Source organism: Nerophis lumbriciformis, linkage group LG06, assembly GCF_033978685.3.
Source record: "Nerophis lumbriciformis linkage group LG06, RoL_Nlum_v2.1, whole genome shotgun sequence".
Taxonomy (NCBI): domain Eukaryota; kingdom Metazoa; phylum Chordata; class Actinopteri; order Syngnathiformes; family Syngnathidae; genus Nerophis; species Nerophis lumbriciformis.
Window position 1 is genome coordinate 19,407,672 of NC_084553.2, and position 18,464 is coordinate 19,426,135.

General features: G+C 39.7%; 1 protein-coding gene across 1 annotated transcript in view; it reads left to right on the plus strand.

Moving 5' to 3' along the window:
- LOC133608551 (transmembrane channel-like protein 3) overlaps window positions 1-18,464 on the plus strand; it is a 169,941-nt gene that overhangs the window by 120,252 nt on the left and 31,225 nt on the right. Inside the window, exons 17-19 of the mRNA XM_061963861.2 lie at window positions 211-339; window positions 2,492-2,559; window positions 8,661-8,789. Coding sequence (XP_061819845.2) covers window positions 211-339; window positions 2,492-2,559; window positions 8,661-8,789 — 326 coding nt within the window. The remainder of the gene's footprint in view (window positions 1-210; window positions 340-2,491; window positions 2,560-8,660; window positions 8,790-18,464) is intronic.

Sequence of the window (18,464 nt, forward strand, 5' to 3'; positions counted from 1 at the left end):
GCTCTTGCTGACCACCTTCGTCACAGTGGAGGTCATTTTCACCTGCTAATTACAGTAGGATTCTGATAGCTAAATGGTGGTAGAATTGAATACAGATCCAGAATGCTGTGGAATGCTATTAAGAATAACATTATCTTAATAGGAGCTAATTAATTATTATTTGTTTTGTGTCCAGCTAACTTTCATATGTTTAAACCATCTACCGTACAGGAGATGTTGAAGCTGTCCATCATCGATATGATCTTCACAGTGGCCAGCATCCTGCTCATTGACTTTATCAGAGGTCTGGTGGTTCGTTACCTCAGCGACTGCTGCTGCTGGGATTTGGAGAGCAAGTTTGTAAGTGTTAACGTTGAACACGTTCCTTCAGTAAAATCTTATTGTGAGTTTTAAGTAAGTAAGTAAGTACATTTTATTTATAAAACGTTTTTCACAGATAAAATCACAAAGCGCTGTACAAAACATAGGTGAAGTAAAACAACAATTCAATTAAAACAACAGGGGCAACATCATAAAAAAGATACAAAGTGGATTAAAAATGATAGTTAAAAGGTGCATTAACTAAAAGCTTTACTGAAAAGAGAGGTTTTCAAATGTTTCTTAAAGGTTTCGACACAGTCAAGATCCCAGAGGGACTGGTGCAAATTGTTCCAGAGTCTGGGAGCTATAGCCTGGAATGCCAGGTCTCAACGGGTTTTAAATCGAGTTTTTGGGATCTTTAGAAGACCCTGGTCTGAAGACCGAAGGCTGCGCCCTGAGGAGTCGGGGCATAGCAAATCACCAATTGCATCAAGTGTGTTGCAATTGGTTGGCTTGACAACAAACACAGTGGTCCAAGAAAACAACCAATAAACTTGTAAGTTTGGTTTTATTTTGCAAAATTGTGTTTAATGTATCAGTCTCTGTAGACACTCAACAATTTCAACTAGTGTTCAAATGTATCTGTTTAAAGGGTGGGTTCTCCAGACCACCAAGCATCACCATGAGAGCCTGGATCAGCGTTACAATAGAGTTTTTATTGTAATAGTGCAGCAGCTTGCTTTCCAGCAAGTGTCCTTTTGTCGCTCTCGCTCTCGCTCGTGCTGACGCTCCAGCTCCAACAACCTTTCTCCTCCCGGCTGCTGCTTATACAGAGCGACAGGTGATTAGATAACAAGGCCCACCTGGGCCATCTACGCACCTGTCGCTGACTTCGAGGCCGGTCCTGGCACACCCCATTCCGCTGCAGGCCCGCAGGCCACGCCCCACTCCACAAAGGGTAACTGCACTTTTTTGGGAATTTTGCCTAACGTTCACAATCAATATGAAAGACGGATGGTTGTTTTCTTAATGCATTCTAAATATTAAATAACTGTGATCAAAAGTCGGCTTACAATGGAGCCTATCCATTAGGGTTTCATATACATGATATAAGTATATATGTAATGTAGTAAGGGGTACATTTTTGATAACATTTAATATTTGTGTATTTTGATCATTTTAATTATACGCGGCGCATTAATTTAAAAAACGCATCACAATATTTGCTTTTTTTTTCATCACTGATTATACATTCACTGCAGACTTCATTAGAGCCAACAAACATAATTAAACATCACTTACTGTACAAGGTCTGCTGTCATTAGGATGCCGACTGCTTGGATTTTCATATATTTCCATTTAGATGAAAAGTGACTCATAACCCTCGCGAAGAAAAAGGATATCGGGGTTGTTGGCGGGGGGACAAGTGCTTTTCGTGTCGTTCTCGCCAGCTCCAGGTCCTAAATGGCTGTCAAAGTGTCCCAACTTGTCGGACTATCTCTTCAGCCATTTACTTTTCAGCTATGCGGCATGATTTATGATCTACAAAAAGCTTGCAGGGAATCGAGGAAACAGCAGACCACTCGATGACACACGGAAGTGATCACGTCGCCGCTATAAATAGTTTGTCTACGTTAGTGCTTATAATGACAATATCACTAATACTTCATTAACATTCAAGTCACGAAATGTAAAATGAGTATTGTTGGCGCTTTTTTATTTTATGGGCGGAGCTCCCATACAGCTCTGCTGTAAGCGGACTTTTATTTACGTGTATTTAATATTTAGGATGCATTAAAAAAAAAATCATCCATCGTCATGTCTTTCATAATGATTGAGAACAATGGGCAAAATTCCCCAAAAAGCGCAGTTCCCCTTTAAACTGTAATTCAAATTAGAAATATAGATATTGTCAATTTATATGTATTTCTTAAATATCTCATTAAGTTTATTCTTCCAAAAAGGTAGTGATTATAGTCCACACATTCTGTTTTTAGTACATGTTAAAATCGTGTTAATAAGTAGGCTGAGAGACTGTAATATGATATTTAAAACCAATCACTAAAAGTATTTATAATTTTTGTATTTCTTCAAAGCAAATCTTCAGGAAGTATAGTTTGGTTGACTCAGTGTGAAACTTTACATCATTTGTGTAACATAAAAATATTGTTCTTGTTCTGATAATTTTTAGCCTGAATATGGAGAATTCAAAATAGCAGAGAATGTCTTGCACCTGATTTACAACCAAGGGATGATCTGGTAAGTTTACAAATAATGTTATTGTGTGAATGTTGAAGAGCATGCTATGCAATACTGCACCTAAATTTGATGCTCAACTTAGACTTTGGTATCTCCATAAGCCCTATTTACTCTGTCTATCTTAACCCTGGTTGAGACAGATGGCCACCCAACAGGTTCTCGTTGGGGTTTCTTCTCCACGGGGAGTTTTTTCTTGCCTTCGTCTCAAAGTGGTTGCTCATGCTTAATTCAGTTAGTTGTATTTCATGTACGAGGCGTGTGGTTGTAGACCTGCTCGATGTGTTAGGTAGCGTATGATAACTCCTGTTGTTAATTTGCGCTACACAAATAAAACCTTCTTGACTAGCAATTAGCAACTAGCAATTTTCCACTACCCCAATATCCCTAATTGTTCTCAAAATTACACGTTTTCCACAACACATTTTCCCAATTTTTAATCTAAAGATATTTTACTTCCATCTTTCTAAACCTATTCAAGCCATTCCAACAGCAAAATATATTTGGTAATTTTAAAGCATCCTGGTTATCTATTTACCACATTTTCTGGTCCAAAAATTCCCATTGAAATTAATTTCATATTTCCCTTTCCCCATATATCGACAACCCCAAAATTCCGATATTTTCCCGTAATTCCAATTTTTCACACGTAATTTCTACCCACAATTATTAATGTTCATGTTAATATTAATATTAGGGCTGTCAAAAAAAACGCATTAATGTATGTGAATATTCAGAAAAGATTGTGTGTGTATATATATATATATATATATATATATATATATATATATATATATATATATATACATATATATCCATCCATCCATTTTTCTACCGCTTATTGCCTTCGGGGTCGCGGAGGGCGCTGGAGCCTATCTCAGCTACAATCGGGCGCCACCTCATCATATATATATATATATATATATATATATATATATATATATATATATATATATATATATATATATATATATATATATATATATACATATATATATATATATATATATATATATTTATATATACATATATATATATATATATATATATATATATATATACATATATATATATATATATATATATATATATATATATATATATATGTGTGTGTGTGTGTGTGTATATGTATATATACACATATATATATATATATATATATTTTTTTTCTTTTTTTTTTTTCTTTTTTTTTTTCGGCCACACATGGACCTTTACTCTAAAAGCGGATAGTTACTTGAAAGGCGTGAATTGTTATATGGTCAAATTAGATAATACTTTTGACAGGTTTTGAGCAAATAAATGACATGCATTCAAGCAAAACATTTAAATGGGACCTACGATTATTTTCTACATTTAAGGCTTATAATTGTTGTTACAATGTTGGGTACTCGTATTAAACATTGCTTAATCGTCAAATCCTAAGGTTCATGGATTTTGCCGTATGTTTGCAAACAGTTTTTTTTTTTTTTTAACCGTGGGTCTGTCACGATTTAACCAGCTGGCGGACCCAAAAGCCTGCAGGCGGCTGGTTAGAAGATTTTCCACGTGCACACACAGTGCAGGCAGATACAAAGGCCCTCGTGTCTGCGGTCATGGTAGGCCACCAGAAGTGCCGCTTGAGGAGGGACAGGGTGCGGTTGATTCCGGGGTGGCATGCAAAGCGAGATGTGTGGGCCCAAAGGAGGACATCAGAGCGGACGGAATCAGGTACAAAAAGTCTGTTAGCTGGGCAATTACCTTGGTCTGCTTGAGTCTGCTGAGCTCTACGAACCAGCGATTCGATCTCCCATGTCACCGCAGCCACCACACAAGAGGAGGGAAGGATAGGGTCAGGACTGTAAGAAATTTCAGTAGAGTACTGGCGTGAGAGGGCATCTGGTTTAATGTTGCGAGAACCTGGATGGTAAGTTAAGGTGAACCGGAACCGACCAAAGAACAGCGCCCACCGGGCCTGACGAGAGTTGAGGCGCTTGGCCGATTGAATGTAGGTGAGATTCTTGTGATCTGTCCATACGATGAACGGGTGTTCTGCCCCCTCCAGCCAATGCCTCCACTCCTCCAGGGCGAGCTTGACAGCGAGCAGTTCTCGATTTCCCACATCGTAGTTGCGCTCAGCAGGTTCCAGGCGGTAGGAGAAGAAAGCACAGGGATGAAGTTTTTGGTCATCAGCTGAGCGCTGGGACAGGACGGCCCCCACCCCTGAGTCTGAGGCGTCCACCTCCACAATAAATTGTCGAGAACGATCCGGATGAATGAGGACCGGGGCCGTGGTGAAACGTCTCTTCAATTCCCTGAAAGCAGCTTCAGCCTCTGTAGTCCAAGCAAAACGAGTGGATGTGGAAGTCAGCTTTGTGAGGGATGCAGCTACCTGGCTGTAGTTTCTGATGAAACGGGGGTAGAAGTTGGCAAAACCCAAAAATCGCTGGAGCTCCTTCAACGTAGTAGGTTGAGGCCATTCCTCCACTGCGCGCACCTTCGCAGGGTCTGCTTTCACCTGGCCACTCCCAATTATCAGCCCCAGGAATGAAGTAGAGGTGACATGGAACTCACATTTTTCAGCTTTACAGTAGAGCCTGTTCTCCAGGAGACGCTGAAGCACCTGCCTGACATGCTCAACGTGCTCCTCCTTATTGCGGGAGAAGATCAGGATGTCATCTAGGTAAACGAACACACAGCGGTTTAGAAGGTCACGAAGTACATCCTTTACAAGGGCTTGAAATACTGCTGGTGAATTAGTTAACCCAAAGGGCATGACCAGATACTCAAAATGTCCAAGTGGGGTCTTAAATGCAGTTTTCCACTCATCACCGGCTCTGATGATATGCATTACGTAGATCTAGCTTGGAGAAAATAGTAGCTCCCTGAAGGGGCTCAAAAGCAGATGCAATCAACGGCAATGGATATTTGTTTTTTATGGTAATGTCATTTAATCCACAATAGTCTATACAGGGGCGGAGTGATCCATTCTTTTTACCGACAAAGAAGAATCCTGCACCCACTGGGGAGGAGGAAGGACGGATAATGCCAGCTGCCAGGGATTCCTGAATATACTTCTCCATGCTCTCTCTCTCCGGACGTGACAGGTTGTATAGGCGACTTGCCGACAGTGGCGCTCCAGAAATCAGGTTGATGGCACAATCATAGGGCCGGTGAGGTGGAAGTGACAGGGCACGTTGTTTGCTGAATACTTCTTTGAGATCATGGTAAACAGCAGGAACTCTTGACAGATCAGGAGGCTCAAACATGACAGGGGAGCTGGTGCCCTCCGATGGGGAACGAGCAGAGCGCAGGCATGTAGGGAGGCAGTAGGAGCTCCAGCTCACTACCTTACGCGCTGTCCAGTCGATATGGGGGTTGTGGAGCCGCAACCAAGGTTGGCCAAGGACGATGGGTGCAAGAGGTGAGGATATGACATGGAATTGGATGTGCTCGTGATGATTACCGGACACAATGAGGTGGACTCGCACGGTGCGATGGGATACTCGAGCGAGAAGGCTACCCGTGAGAGCGTTGGCTTTCAGAGGAGAGGGTAGAGGCTCAAGGGAGATGCCTGCCTGGGAAACAACAGTTGAGTCGATAAAATTCTCATCTGCCCCTGAATCAACCAGGGCGAGTAATGGCACGGACTGAGAGTGCCACTGAAGAGTGGCGGAGAATTGCATGCGATCCTGGGATTCAGGGGAAGAGACTGTTTGGCTCACCAGAACCCCCACTGCTACTGGTGAGTGAGCCTCCTCTTTTGGCCGAATGGGGCAGGAAGCACGAAGATGACCGGGTTGTCCACAGTAGAAGCACACCCCCGACCTCAACCGTCGGAGGCGCTCGTCAGTGGAGAGACGGGTTTGCCCTAGTTGCATGGGCTCCTCCCCTGGGGACCCGAAGGGCAGGGCTAGGGGTACAGTACGTTGGGGTTCATGGCCGGACAAAGGGGTAGTCGACACGGAGGGAACAGTCTCACCTTGCCACTGGGCTATTTGGTCCGAAATCTTGATGGCGGTGGTAATAGCCTCATCTAGGGAATCAAGCACCTGCCTCAGTGCGATCTCCCTGCCAATGGTCCGGTTGAGCCCACTCTGGAAGGCGGTGAGCAGCGCTTGGTCATTCCAACCAGACTCCACGGCCAAGGAACGAAACTCGCTGGCGAACTCTCTCACAGAACGTCGACCTTGGCGGAGTCTCAAAAGCTGCTGACCGGCTTGTTGTCCACGAATGGGGTGATCATAAATCTTTTTGAGCTCAGCGGCGAAGAGAGCAAAGGACTGAGCTGCGGGAGAATTCATCTCATGCAGGGCGTTGAAGTAACTAAGTGGAGGCCCCTCAAGAAGGCTGGCAATGAAAGCTATCTTGGCTGCCTCATGGACAAAGCGGGTTGGTTGAGCCTTAAAGGTGAGACGAACTTGGGTGAGGAACTCACGGCAGGTGTTGGGGTTGCCAGAATATTTTGCCGGAGGTGGAAGATGAGGCTCCACATCTTGGACAACTGGTGCTGGGAGAGGGGCGGCGCTATTGGCTTGAAGTGGTTCTGCTGGTGGAGCCTGTCGTGGAGCAGTACAGAGGGTATCAAGTTTAGTGGTAATTTTGGATACCTCTTCCACAAGGGTCTGAAGGAGTTGTTGGTGATCTCCCAGACGTCGACTTTGGTTGCCGATTACCTCCTTGACCCTTTCCAAGTCCGCTGGGTCCATTCTGGCCAGATCGTTCTGTCAAGATTTAACAAGCTGGCGGACCCAAAAGCAGACAAGAGAGGCAGATAAAAAGTCCAAAGGGTTTAATTTAGGCAGATGAGGGAGGAGGGAAAGGCGTTGTGGCTGGAGTGGAGGTGTCTGGCAGGCAGGCAGGGTTATAGGAGGTCGGCACACTTGGAGAGCTGTGAAACAATCTGGCAGCGTTGTGTGAGGAGGCCAGGGCTTTTGTGGAGTGGAGGTGGTTAGCTGATGGCAGGCAGGTGAGTAGGCTGATCAGCGCCAGGTGTGCCAGACTGGGAAGCCAGGAAACCAAACTCCACCCACACATGACCACACCCAGACAGATGACACATACACACAAGACACTGCAGGGACTGTGACAGGGTCATTTGTGACATCACAGATTGACAGATGTACATTTCTGGTCATTCTCGGACATATTATGACATGGCAGTCTTTGACACAGCTGAGACTGGAGCCTTGTTGTCATTCCTTCTCGTTTCATGCACTTAACTACGCCTACTCTAGTGTCTCTAAAATAAATACTTCCATGACATTCACGGGACTGTTTTGTCAACATGGAAGTTGGATTTTCTGCTCAAAAGACAGAGCAACCATTGTGACAATAAAACCTGGTTTGAGGAAACGCAAGAAAAGATCGGATAAAGTATTATTTTCGTCTAATCGTGCATTGAGCATAATAACACCGAAGTGCAACATGAAGTGATCAGAGAGTGTGCAGGTGTACCTAGCCGTTTGCAGACTCGGAAATTGGGTTATAAATCTGACTGTAGAGCAAACATATACACCATAGCATGTCAAATACATATTACAAATCACAACAAAGTTTGTTCAATGTAGATTAGAATCATCATAGGTATCCTTTAGAAAAACGTTCCTGTATGACATTGCGGCAATAAAATAGCATTTATGTCAAAATAAGGGGGTCTTTTGTTAAGTTGTTTTCATTTATGCAAGCAAGTAATAACCTGCGATTAATTGTTATTAATCCAAATTTAAAAGTGTGATTAATCTGACTTAAAAAATATATTTTGACAATACTAATTATTATAAATGATAATTGACACCTAGACGTGCATGAACACTGTATATCCTTCCAAAAAGGAATATGCACACACATATACACGGATATATAGGCACACCCACACACACACACTCACACAAAGCTAACATGAGTACAATAGAACATCTGATTAAAACAATAATAATCTGTCTAGTGATGCCCAGCCTCCATGACCTTGTTCCCAAAGTCTTTATGTCTCAATTCCACCTTTGTGTGCGACTCCATCGGATTTCCTAAACTCATTTCAGTGCTGTCACCTTGCGACTATAAACATAATGGATGTCTTTTACTGGTGTCACCTCGTAGGTGTGTGAGTAACGCTTTCTTTCATGCAGGATGGGAGCTTTTTTCTCCCCTTGTCTCCCGGCTTTTAACGTGTTGAAGCTTATTGGTCTCATGTATCTGAGGAGCTGGGCCGTCCTCACCTGTAATGTTCCCCATCAACAGGTGTTCAGAGCATCCAGGTAAGACATTTACTATTACCATAACACACATTACTAGCATAGTTTCGATAGCATGTGGAGGAGTGGTCGCATTCTTAAAATGATACGTCTTTGCTTTGACTTGGTGGATTATTTTGGATTGTTTCTATTGAATATGGAAGAGTGTGACATGTAATTGTCAGCTAAGCTGCGTGCATGCATGTGTGCAAATGTTTGTGTCTTCTATGTCCTCTTAATCGCCCCGACCCACAAACACACAACACGCTATGCACATGCACGTGTGCATTCCAGATGTAACTGTGGAAGAGCGAGATTCAACAGTCAGATATGCTACATACTGTATGTGAGCAAACTTTTTTTAATTTTTTTTTTAACCGAAATACTTGTTTAATTTACAAGTCAAAAAATGTTTTGTTTAAAAATCTTTTCTTTTTTTTTTTGGATACAATCAACTTTAACCTTGTGGGCAGAGCCTCCACTCAACAATATGTTAAAAGCCTTTTTATAGTTGAGTCTCGAATGATGGTGTAACTACTGATTATTTCCCCCTAACAAGATTAGGAGAGTATTTTTTTCTTCTATGGCTTGCACTACTAATCAAGTTGAAGTTATCTAGGATCCTTTTTTGTTTTACCAAGTCAGTCATTAAAGATGTGGGATGATATGTGCTAAAAAGATGGATAATAACATAATAAAGTATTCTTGTCATGAGTACATTCATGTGCAATGGGTGGGGTTAGCAGCACACGACCAACACAGCACTCGGTCGGAAATAACTTCTACCATTTTATGTATGAAGACTATAAAGTAGGGGTGTGGGAAAAAATCGGTTCAAATTCAAATCGCCATTCTCACGTTGTACGATTCCGTATCAATTCTCATTTTTCAAAAATCGATTTTCTTTTTTTTAATATTTTTCTTAATCAATCCAACAAAGCAATACACAGCAATACCATAACAATGCAATCCAATTCCAAAACCAAACCCGACCCAGCAACACTCAGAACAGCAATAAACAGAGCAATTGAGAGGAGACCCAAACACGACACAGAACAATCCAAAAGTAGTGAAACAAAAATTAATATTATCAACAACAGTATCAATATTAGTAACAATTTCAACATAGCAGTGATTAAAAATCCCCCATTGACATTATCATTAGACATTTATAAAAAAAAATTTTTTTAAATAAATAAAAATGAACAATAGTGTCAGAGTGGCTTACACTTGCATCGCATCTCATAAGCTTGACAACACACTGTGTCCAATATTTTCACAAAGATAAAATAAGTCATATTTTTGGTTCATTTAATAGTTAAAACAAATTTACATTTTTGCATTCAGTTGATAAAACATTGTCCTTTACAATTATAAAAGCTTTTTACACAAATCTACTACTCTGCTTGCATGTCAGCAGACTGGGGTAGATCCTGCTGAAATCCTATGTATTGAATGAATAGAGAAACGTTTTGAATCGGAAAAATATCATTTTTGAATCGTGAACCGCGTTGAACCGGAAAAATCGATTTATAATCGAATCGTGACCCCAATAATCGATATTGAATCGAATCGTGGGACACCCAAAGATTCGCAGCCCTACTATAAAGGCATGTGGGCAGAGGGGTTTGTGCTCGTGCCTCACAATAAGAAGGTCCTGGGTTCGATTCTTGGGCTTGGTGTCTTTCTGTGTGAAGTTTGCATGTTCTCCCCGTGACTGCGTGGGTTCCCTCCAGGTGCTCCGGCTTCCTCCCACCTCCAAAGACATGCACCTGGGAATAGGTTGATTGGCAACACTAAATTGGCCCTAGTGTGTGAATGTGAGTGTGAATGTTGTCTGTCTATCTGTGTTGGCCCTGCGATGAGGGTGTACGCCCGTATGCAGCTGGGATCCGCTCCAGCACCTCCGCGACCCAGAAAGGAACAGACGGTACAAAATGGATGGATGGATAAAGATATGCTATGAAAAATACAATTACAGTTGCTAAAAGCAGAAGTGAAGACTGAAAAATCACAGTGTTACATACAGTAGTAGCTTTTAACAGGACAACATTATTTATAGGAACAATATAATTGACAATGGATGTGAAATGAAAAGCATATAACATTTTATGGGCACTGTATAGATGTGTGCAATATGTCATTGCAAACATACAACCACTAAAGCTGGCAGAGATAAGACAATCCCTCTATCGACGGTCTTCTACTTTGCTGATGAAAATCATGACGGAAATAAAAAACAATGTGTAATTTCACCACATCATTATTGACAGGACAACATTATTTAAAAAGCTAAACAAATGTCAGTCATTTTATAGCCACTGTGGCGCAATGTATCATTTTACACATATGACCACCGAAGCTTAGCACAGGGGTTAGTGCATGTGCCCGGGTTCGATCCCCGGGCTCAGGGACTTTCTGTGTGGAGTTTGCATGTTGTCCCCGTGACTGCGTGGGTTCCGGCTTCCTCCCACCTCCAAAGACATGCACCTGCGGATAGGTTGATTGGCAACACTAAATTTACCCTAGTGTGTGAGAGTGAATGTTGTCTATCTGTGTTGGCCCTGCGATGAGGTGGAGACTTGTCCGAATGCAGCAGAGATAGGCTCCAGCATCCCCCGCGACCCCGAAATGGACAAGCGGTAGAAATGGATGGATGGATGGACCACCAAAGCTGGCAGAGATAAAAACAATCCCTCAAACAACAGTCTACAAATGTATGCCTATAATTCATTGGGGAAATCGAAATGTTTTGCCCGAATCTGGCAAATCCTTACTTTTAATAAAATGTAATTCTTCAATACTATTTCCTCTGATGGACACATATTGGCAATGAATTGTGATACCATTTTCAGAGCCAACTGATTGGTCATTGAGCATTATTGTTATTTGCTCTAGTCTTGTTTCCTGGTACATCAGTAACTCCAACACATTAAATACTGTGGCAATGTGTCATGCTAAAAAGTTAAGGTGGGGTCCCTCGGGGCAGGGCGTCCCGTCTTTCTGCCCGCGTGGGTTGTGGTCTTTTGCTGGCTTGGGGGCTGGTTGTCTCCTGCTTCTCCCATGCCTTGTTTTCTGCCGGGCACATTTGTCACTCTACGACCTGCTACAGCTGGCCGGTGGCATGGTGGGCCAGGTCCTGGGGATCATGTCACTGGCCTGCATGGGAGTGGTGTTCCCTTGTTCACCGGGCACCGCACCTGTTGTTTTGAGTGGGGCTTCCTGGTCTGCTTGGGCCATACTTTGGCTCCTGCACATACGGGGAGACAAATATACTGTACATACAAACATACCTATACACGGTCATACATACATACACACACATACATGCATACATACTGTGGAGCATCACAATACCTCCGAACAGGTGAGACTAGGCAGAGGGCCAGCCATCACAGTGAGAGTATGCACCAGGTGGTCAAAAGTAGTGCCGGAACTTGCAGTTTGAGCGTAGCAGTCTTGTCAGTCAGAGTGTGCAGTGAAACAAGCATGAGCAGAGCATTTTCCGTCCACCCAGCCAATCATCTACAGCACATTTACAATGGTGTCATCATCCCTACCCCTTCTCTTTGCATGCAGCTGATGTGTGGCTGAAACCTGACACTTTGCGCTTCATTCGACCAAACTGTAGTAACAATCCACTTCACATTCTCAGTAAAGGCAACAGCATTGCAACAATGGGACCAGTAATTAGACTACTCGTTACTGAAAAAAATAACGCCGTTAGTAACACCGTTATACTCTAACGCTGTTATTACCAACACTGTGGCAAATAAGCTATATTTCTTCCTTATCACTGGAGCACTGTAAGGTGAGGCTAAACATTTTAGATGCAGAGGATCAGGCAAGCTAATCACTAAGCTAGCCACAAAACGATCTTGAAAAACAACACAAGAAACAAGTCTAGATGGAGGCGCCTTACCGCAGAAAGTAAGTAGCTAATAAAGTAAATTAACAAGTAGATTGATAAGAGTTAGAGAGAAGATGCTATAACAACAACTGTTGGCCGGCTGTGTTTCTGTTTAGCGACCACTGCTACGCATACACATAAGGGGAGGGCAGATGGATCCATAAAAGGGTAGTGTTGCTACCAATGGTTGTGTCAGTGTACAGTAGATAGCCTGCTAAAGTGATTTGATGAGATGACTTTTCCCCAAATCTTTTTTTTTTTTTTTTTTAATGTTAACAAACTCAAGTGATAAGTTCATGGACACAGGAGGAATTTGAGGGTAAAAATAAAAAGATTTCAAAAAGTAGTAGACGGTAGTCTTTGCTTTTGTTTAGTTATTGTGTACTCATGACTTTGTTTGTAATGTAGTTAAAGAGAATAAGGAATTAAATATTGTGTTGTTGGTGTTACCCTGTCAATAGCACTTACCATAATTTTTTTTTAACAAAATACAGTTAATATATGTCATCAGTGTTGGCTGATTTCACTCATGGATGATCAGTATTGGGATTGGCGCCATAATACCCTGATCAGAACATCCCTATTCCTAACACACAAACAACAGGATATGTGTAGATGTTTTCAAAAATTAGGTCCGACTTTTGTGACAGTGTACTCATTTTTCTTTTTTTAATTTATTTATTTATTTCAGCCAATGACATAAAAAAGTACAAAGTTGACAACACATAATAATATAAATTAATATAGTGCAAAAGGTAATGTATAGTATGTAATGCATGATTGTCCAGTTTTGCCTGAAAGGGAGTGGGAAGAAGATAATTTATTTAATCCCACCCCCAGTTCTCCATTCAGTGACTATTCACATGAGTTTCACTCTTACTTTGTTCAAGGATCATAATACAGATGTTGTATCATAGTGGCATTACCACAGGTAACAATAATTATTACACTGTAACAATAATTTGTATCAACAATGTAGGAATAATGAATACACCAACAATGGTAATAGACAACAAAGCAATAATGGTAATAGACAACAGAGCAATAATGGTAAGGAAACATTGAGCACATGTTAACACTTTGAGACAGAGTATAGCAGCAGGTCAAATTAAAGACCCTCATCTCTATATTTGAACCAGACCCCATGTTTGTATAATAGTTGAAATTGATTAATAGTTTGGCATTGCTTGTGTTGTAAGTCCAGTTTGTTCCATAGTTTTACTCCGCATACAGACACACAAAAACGTTTACGAGTGGTTTGAGCTCTCGGCAATAAGAAATATCCAAAGCCTCTCAAGTTATGAGCCTGTACTTGTCTTATAAAAAAACCGTTGTAGATTAGGCGGCAATAATTTGTTAAATGCTTTATATAAGATTATTAATGTATTATATTTAACAAGGTCATCAAATTTGAGCAACTTTGATTGCATAAACAGATTATGAGTATGTTCTAAATAACCAACGTTGTGAATGATCCGCACTGCTCTTTTCTGTAATATGATCAGAGGATGAATTGTGTTGTGGTAAGTATTCCCCCATACTTCAACACAGTATGTAAGGTATGGCAGTACCAAGGTGCAGTATAGAGTACAGAGTGCATCTCCCTGTTAAATAACTTTTTAACCAGTGACCAGGCAGCCCCCTAATTCCATATCTTTCCATTTTATCTAGTAGAATTGAACGATTAATGGTATCAAAGGCTTTCTTTAGATCAATAAAAATACCAACTGCATATATTTTATGCTCCAGTGCATTAGTAATTTCTTCAATAGCTTCAGTTATCGCCATTGAGGTTGTTCGTTTGGACCTAAAGCCATACTGACCGTCATTGATTATATGATGCTTCTCAAGAAAAGATTCAAGTCGAGAGTTAAATAGTTTCTCTAAGATTTTTGAGAACTGAGACAAAAGAGAGATTGGTCTGTAATTGGTGAAAGCGTGTTTGCTGTCACTTTTGAAGAGCGGAGTTACCTTAGCGATTTTCATTTGACTTGGAAAGCAGCCAGTCTGGAATGATAGGTTACATATATAAGTTAAGGGTTTTACAATATTCAGTATAACTTTTTGAATCAATATCATGTTGATATCATGGCAGTCAGTTGAGCACTTACTTTTACACTTCCGCACAATGTTTGTCACTTCCTGCTCATTTGTAGCTGAGAGGAAGAATGACGAAGAATTCTGTTCAATAGTTGATTTTGTAACTCCATTGTCTGGGATATCAACAGCCAATTTAGGACCAACATTTACAAAAAAACTATTAAACTTATTCACTACATTACTCATATTATAATCTTCACCGTTTTCATCAATAAAGTAATCAGGATATGTCAATTTTGAATATCCTTGTTTGATCGGACTATTCAAAACATCCCAAGTTCCTTTTATATTGTTTTTGTTTTCATATAGTTTTTTTTGATAATATAACCGTTTGCTTGTTCTTATAATATCAGTTAATTTATTTTTGTACTTCTTGTATCGTTGTTCGACTTCTTTTGTTTTTATTTTGATGAAAACTTTGTAGAGATTGTTTTTCTTTCTACAGGCCTTAATTATCCCTTTTGTGATCCAAGGGCTATTTTTATTTTTTCCTTATATAAAATATTCTTTCACGGAGCAATGTTTTAATAAACATAATTGCAGGGAAGTAAAGATGTCTTAAAAAATTACAATAAGCACTGTCCACATTTGGTTCTCTGTATACTGAAGTCCAATCCTGAACTGCTAAACTATTGTTTAGGGCACAGATAGTTTCCTCAGTAGTTATTCGTTTAGAGATTTTTGCCATAGTGTGTTTGGTTTTCTTGAGATGACAGTCATATAAAGTAAAACAGGTAAATGGTCAGTGTTATCACATATAAATAGGCCACTGGTGACTTGATTTCCCATAATGTTAGTAAAAATGTTGTCGATGATTGTGGCACTATTTGTTGTTATTTTGCTTGGTTTGGTTATGGTTGGATATAGAGATAAGGTGTACATTGTGTCAATGAAGTCATCAACATGTTTTTGGTTGGTTGAGTTTAACAAATCAATGTTAAAATCACTCTAGATAAATATGGTTTTATGGTTCACAGAGGAAAATAGTTTACCCATCCACTCATTCAAAGTTTCTATGCTTGAACCAGCTCATGCTTATACACAGCTCATGAAGATATTTGTCTTTTTGTCATTTATGATTTCCACTGTTAAACATTCAAATAATCCATCGACTGCTATGGTCATGTTTGTTAAAACTTTAAATGTAACAGATTTATGAATGTACAATGCGACCCCTCCTCCTATTTTATTTATTCTGTTTATGTATCTTAATTCATAGTCATTCAGACTAAAATCAATACCTTTATCATTGTTGAACCAGGTTTCAGTAATTGCAATAATGGCAAATGGATGACTAAATTCTTTCAAGTAATCCTTGATAGCCTCAAAGTTAGTGTACATGCTTCGACTATTGAAATGTATTATTCACAGACTACCTTCTGATTTTACACTGCTTTCATATTGTTCACAGGTAAATTAACTACAGTTTTTTACAATCGTAGAGAAAAAATTATTATCAGGGTCTATCTCCATATCAGTCTCTGTTGTGGCGTGCTCTTGATACTCACACATGTCCAGTTATTTTTATTGATGTTGTAGGATCTTCTGTAACATGTCCATATTAATACTTGGTGTGGTCTGTGTTCTTGGTGTGGGTAGCATTGAGATGATGTAGAAGTCACAAAGCTACATTGATACCAAGTACTGCATCAATGTCAATACTTATCAAGATCTTCTATGTTCCTCACCACCAAGACTTTTGCTTCCTCTAGCGTCCCATTTAATTTGATGAAGATCTTACAGTTCGTTACCCAGGTTTGTTGAATCTTGCTTTGCCTTTTAAGTTGTCGTGCGATCCTTGCGATGTCAGCATTTTTCTTTGTCAAGTGTTCCTTTGGAAAGAAAGTTTATAACATTTATATTTTAGTTTAAATTATTTATATTAATATACTGCCTAAAAATACCCCAGCAAGAAATTCATAATACATTCTTTAACTTACCTCTTAAAAGAATCGGAATCAAGAATCGTTGGGAACTGAAAAGTAAACAAGGGACCAGAATCGGGACCAGAATCGATCAAATGTTAACGATGCCTTGACACACCACCATTCCAGACTGACCAATTTAAAGGCTTTTAACACATTGTTCACAAGACTGAAATTTATTTGTTACAAAAAAAGAAAAAAAGATTTGCAACCAAAACTTGAGGAAATGCAAGCAAAACGTATTGTTTCATGGGAATTTTTTGGGAATTTGTAAACCAAACAAGCATTTTGGTTAATACAAATGTTTTTTATGCAAATCATTTTTTTTTTCAAATCCATTAGTTTTGTTTGCACATCTGTTTTTTTAACCAGTTACATTTTTTGTTTGAGTGCATAAAAACGACTCTCCATTGTGGTAGGGGTAAATCACAGTGTCTTTTAGACCCCCCTGTCCATCCTCCATAAACACACCATAATGTGTGTGAAGCCCTCTCCCATGCTGATTTATGTCACTGCACGGCAGTCATTTCCGCCTTGCAGAGCTTATCATTTCTTGCCAGATGTGGTGGAAATACAACACAGTCCACTAAACATTCAAGTGCACCATTAAATTCTATTCTTCTTAAACTCAGCAATGATGTACAGTATGTCCCTCCATGGCAACTGTGCAAGACTATTTAACTGACTATAAATAAATCACTAAATCAAAAAGTCTGACATCATTTAAGCTCAAATAGCTATAGATAAAACTCACAAATTAATGGAGGACAATAATTATTTATATGTACGGAGAAATCCTGGATGAAAACCAATGCTTCCCATCCGACCTGATGGAGCTTGAGAAGTGGTGCAAAAAGGAATGGGTGAAACTGCCCAAAGACAGGTATCGTATTCAAAAAGACTTGAGGCTGTAATTGCTGCCAAAAGTGCATCAACAAAGTATTAAGCAAAGTTTGAAGATCTGTCACATCACGTCTTGTTATGCTTCCTTAGTTTGTTTTTATTTCCTGCGTAGCGCTCCTATTTTCAGTTCCTTTTCCTAGTTTATTTTTCTTAATGGAAAGGCAACAAAGCAACCGCTTGTTACTCTCGGGGTCTACTAGCCGCTCAGGCAAATCATATTGTCTAAAAAGGCATTTTCCCATCTATAACATCACATCATCGCGCAAAGTGCGTGCTCTTTCAGTCAATTAGTGCACAAGGCATATATAAATGTATATATATATATATATATATATATATATATATATATATATATATATATATATATATATATATATATATATATATATATTTACAGCCCGGCCCACGGCCAATTTTTTTTTAATTGTAATTTTGAAGAATATATCTGAATGTGCATGAACTATTTCTGTTCAAAATGTTTGAAATGTCAAATGTTTAAATATTAACTGTCAGTTTACTGTACTGTGCCAACTGTACTACTATAAGAGTACATCTTTTCTATTGTTTCATTGAAAATAAAACAGCAAAGTCCATTTGGCTGTCATCTGTTTTAATTATGAGACACAATTGTGTCAAAGTCATGATTTTTTTATTTCATGCTTGAAATAAGAAATTATTACTTTGAAAAAGCAGTTTTATTTTTGTGAGAGTTGATGACACAGCTTTGCAACAGTTGATATTCTAGTTCCAAGCATGTTTTACTCAATATAGGTCATAAAATCTCAGCAACAAGCTGTAATATCTTACTGAGATCATTTAGGAGCAAAACACTTAAACCAAGTAAAACACTCTAACATAAAA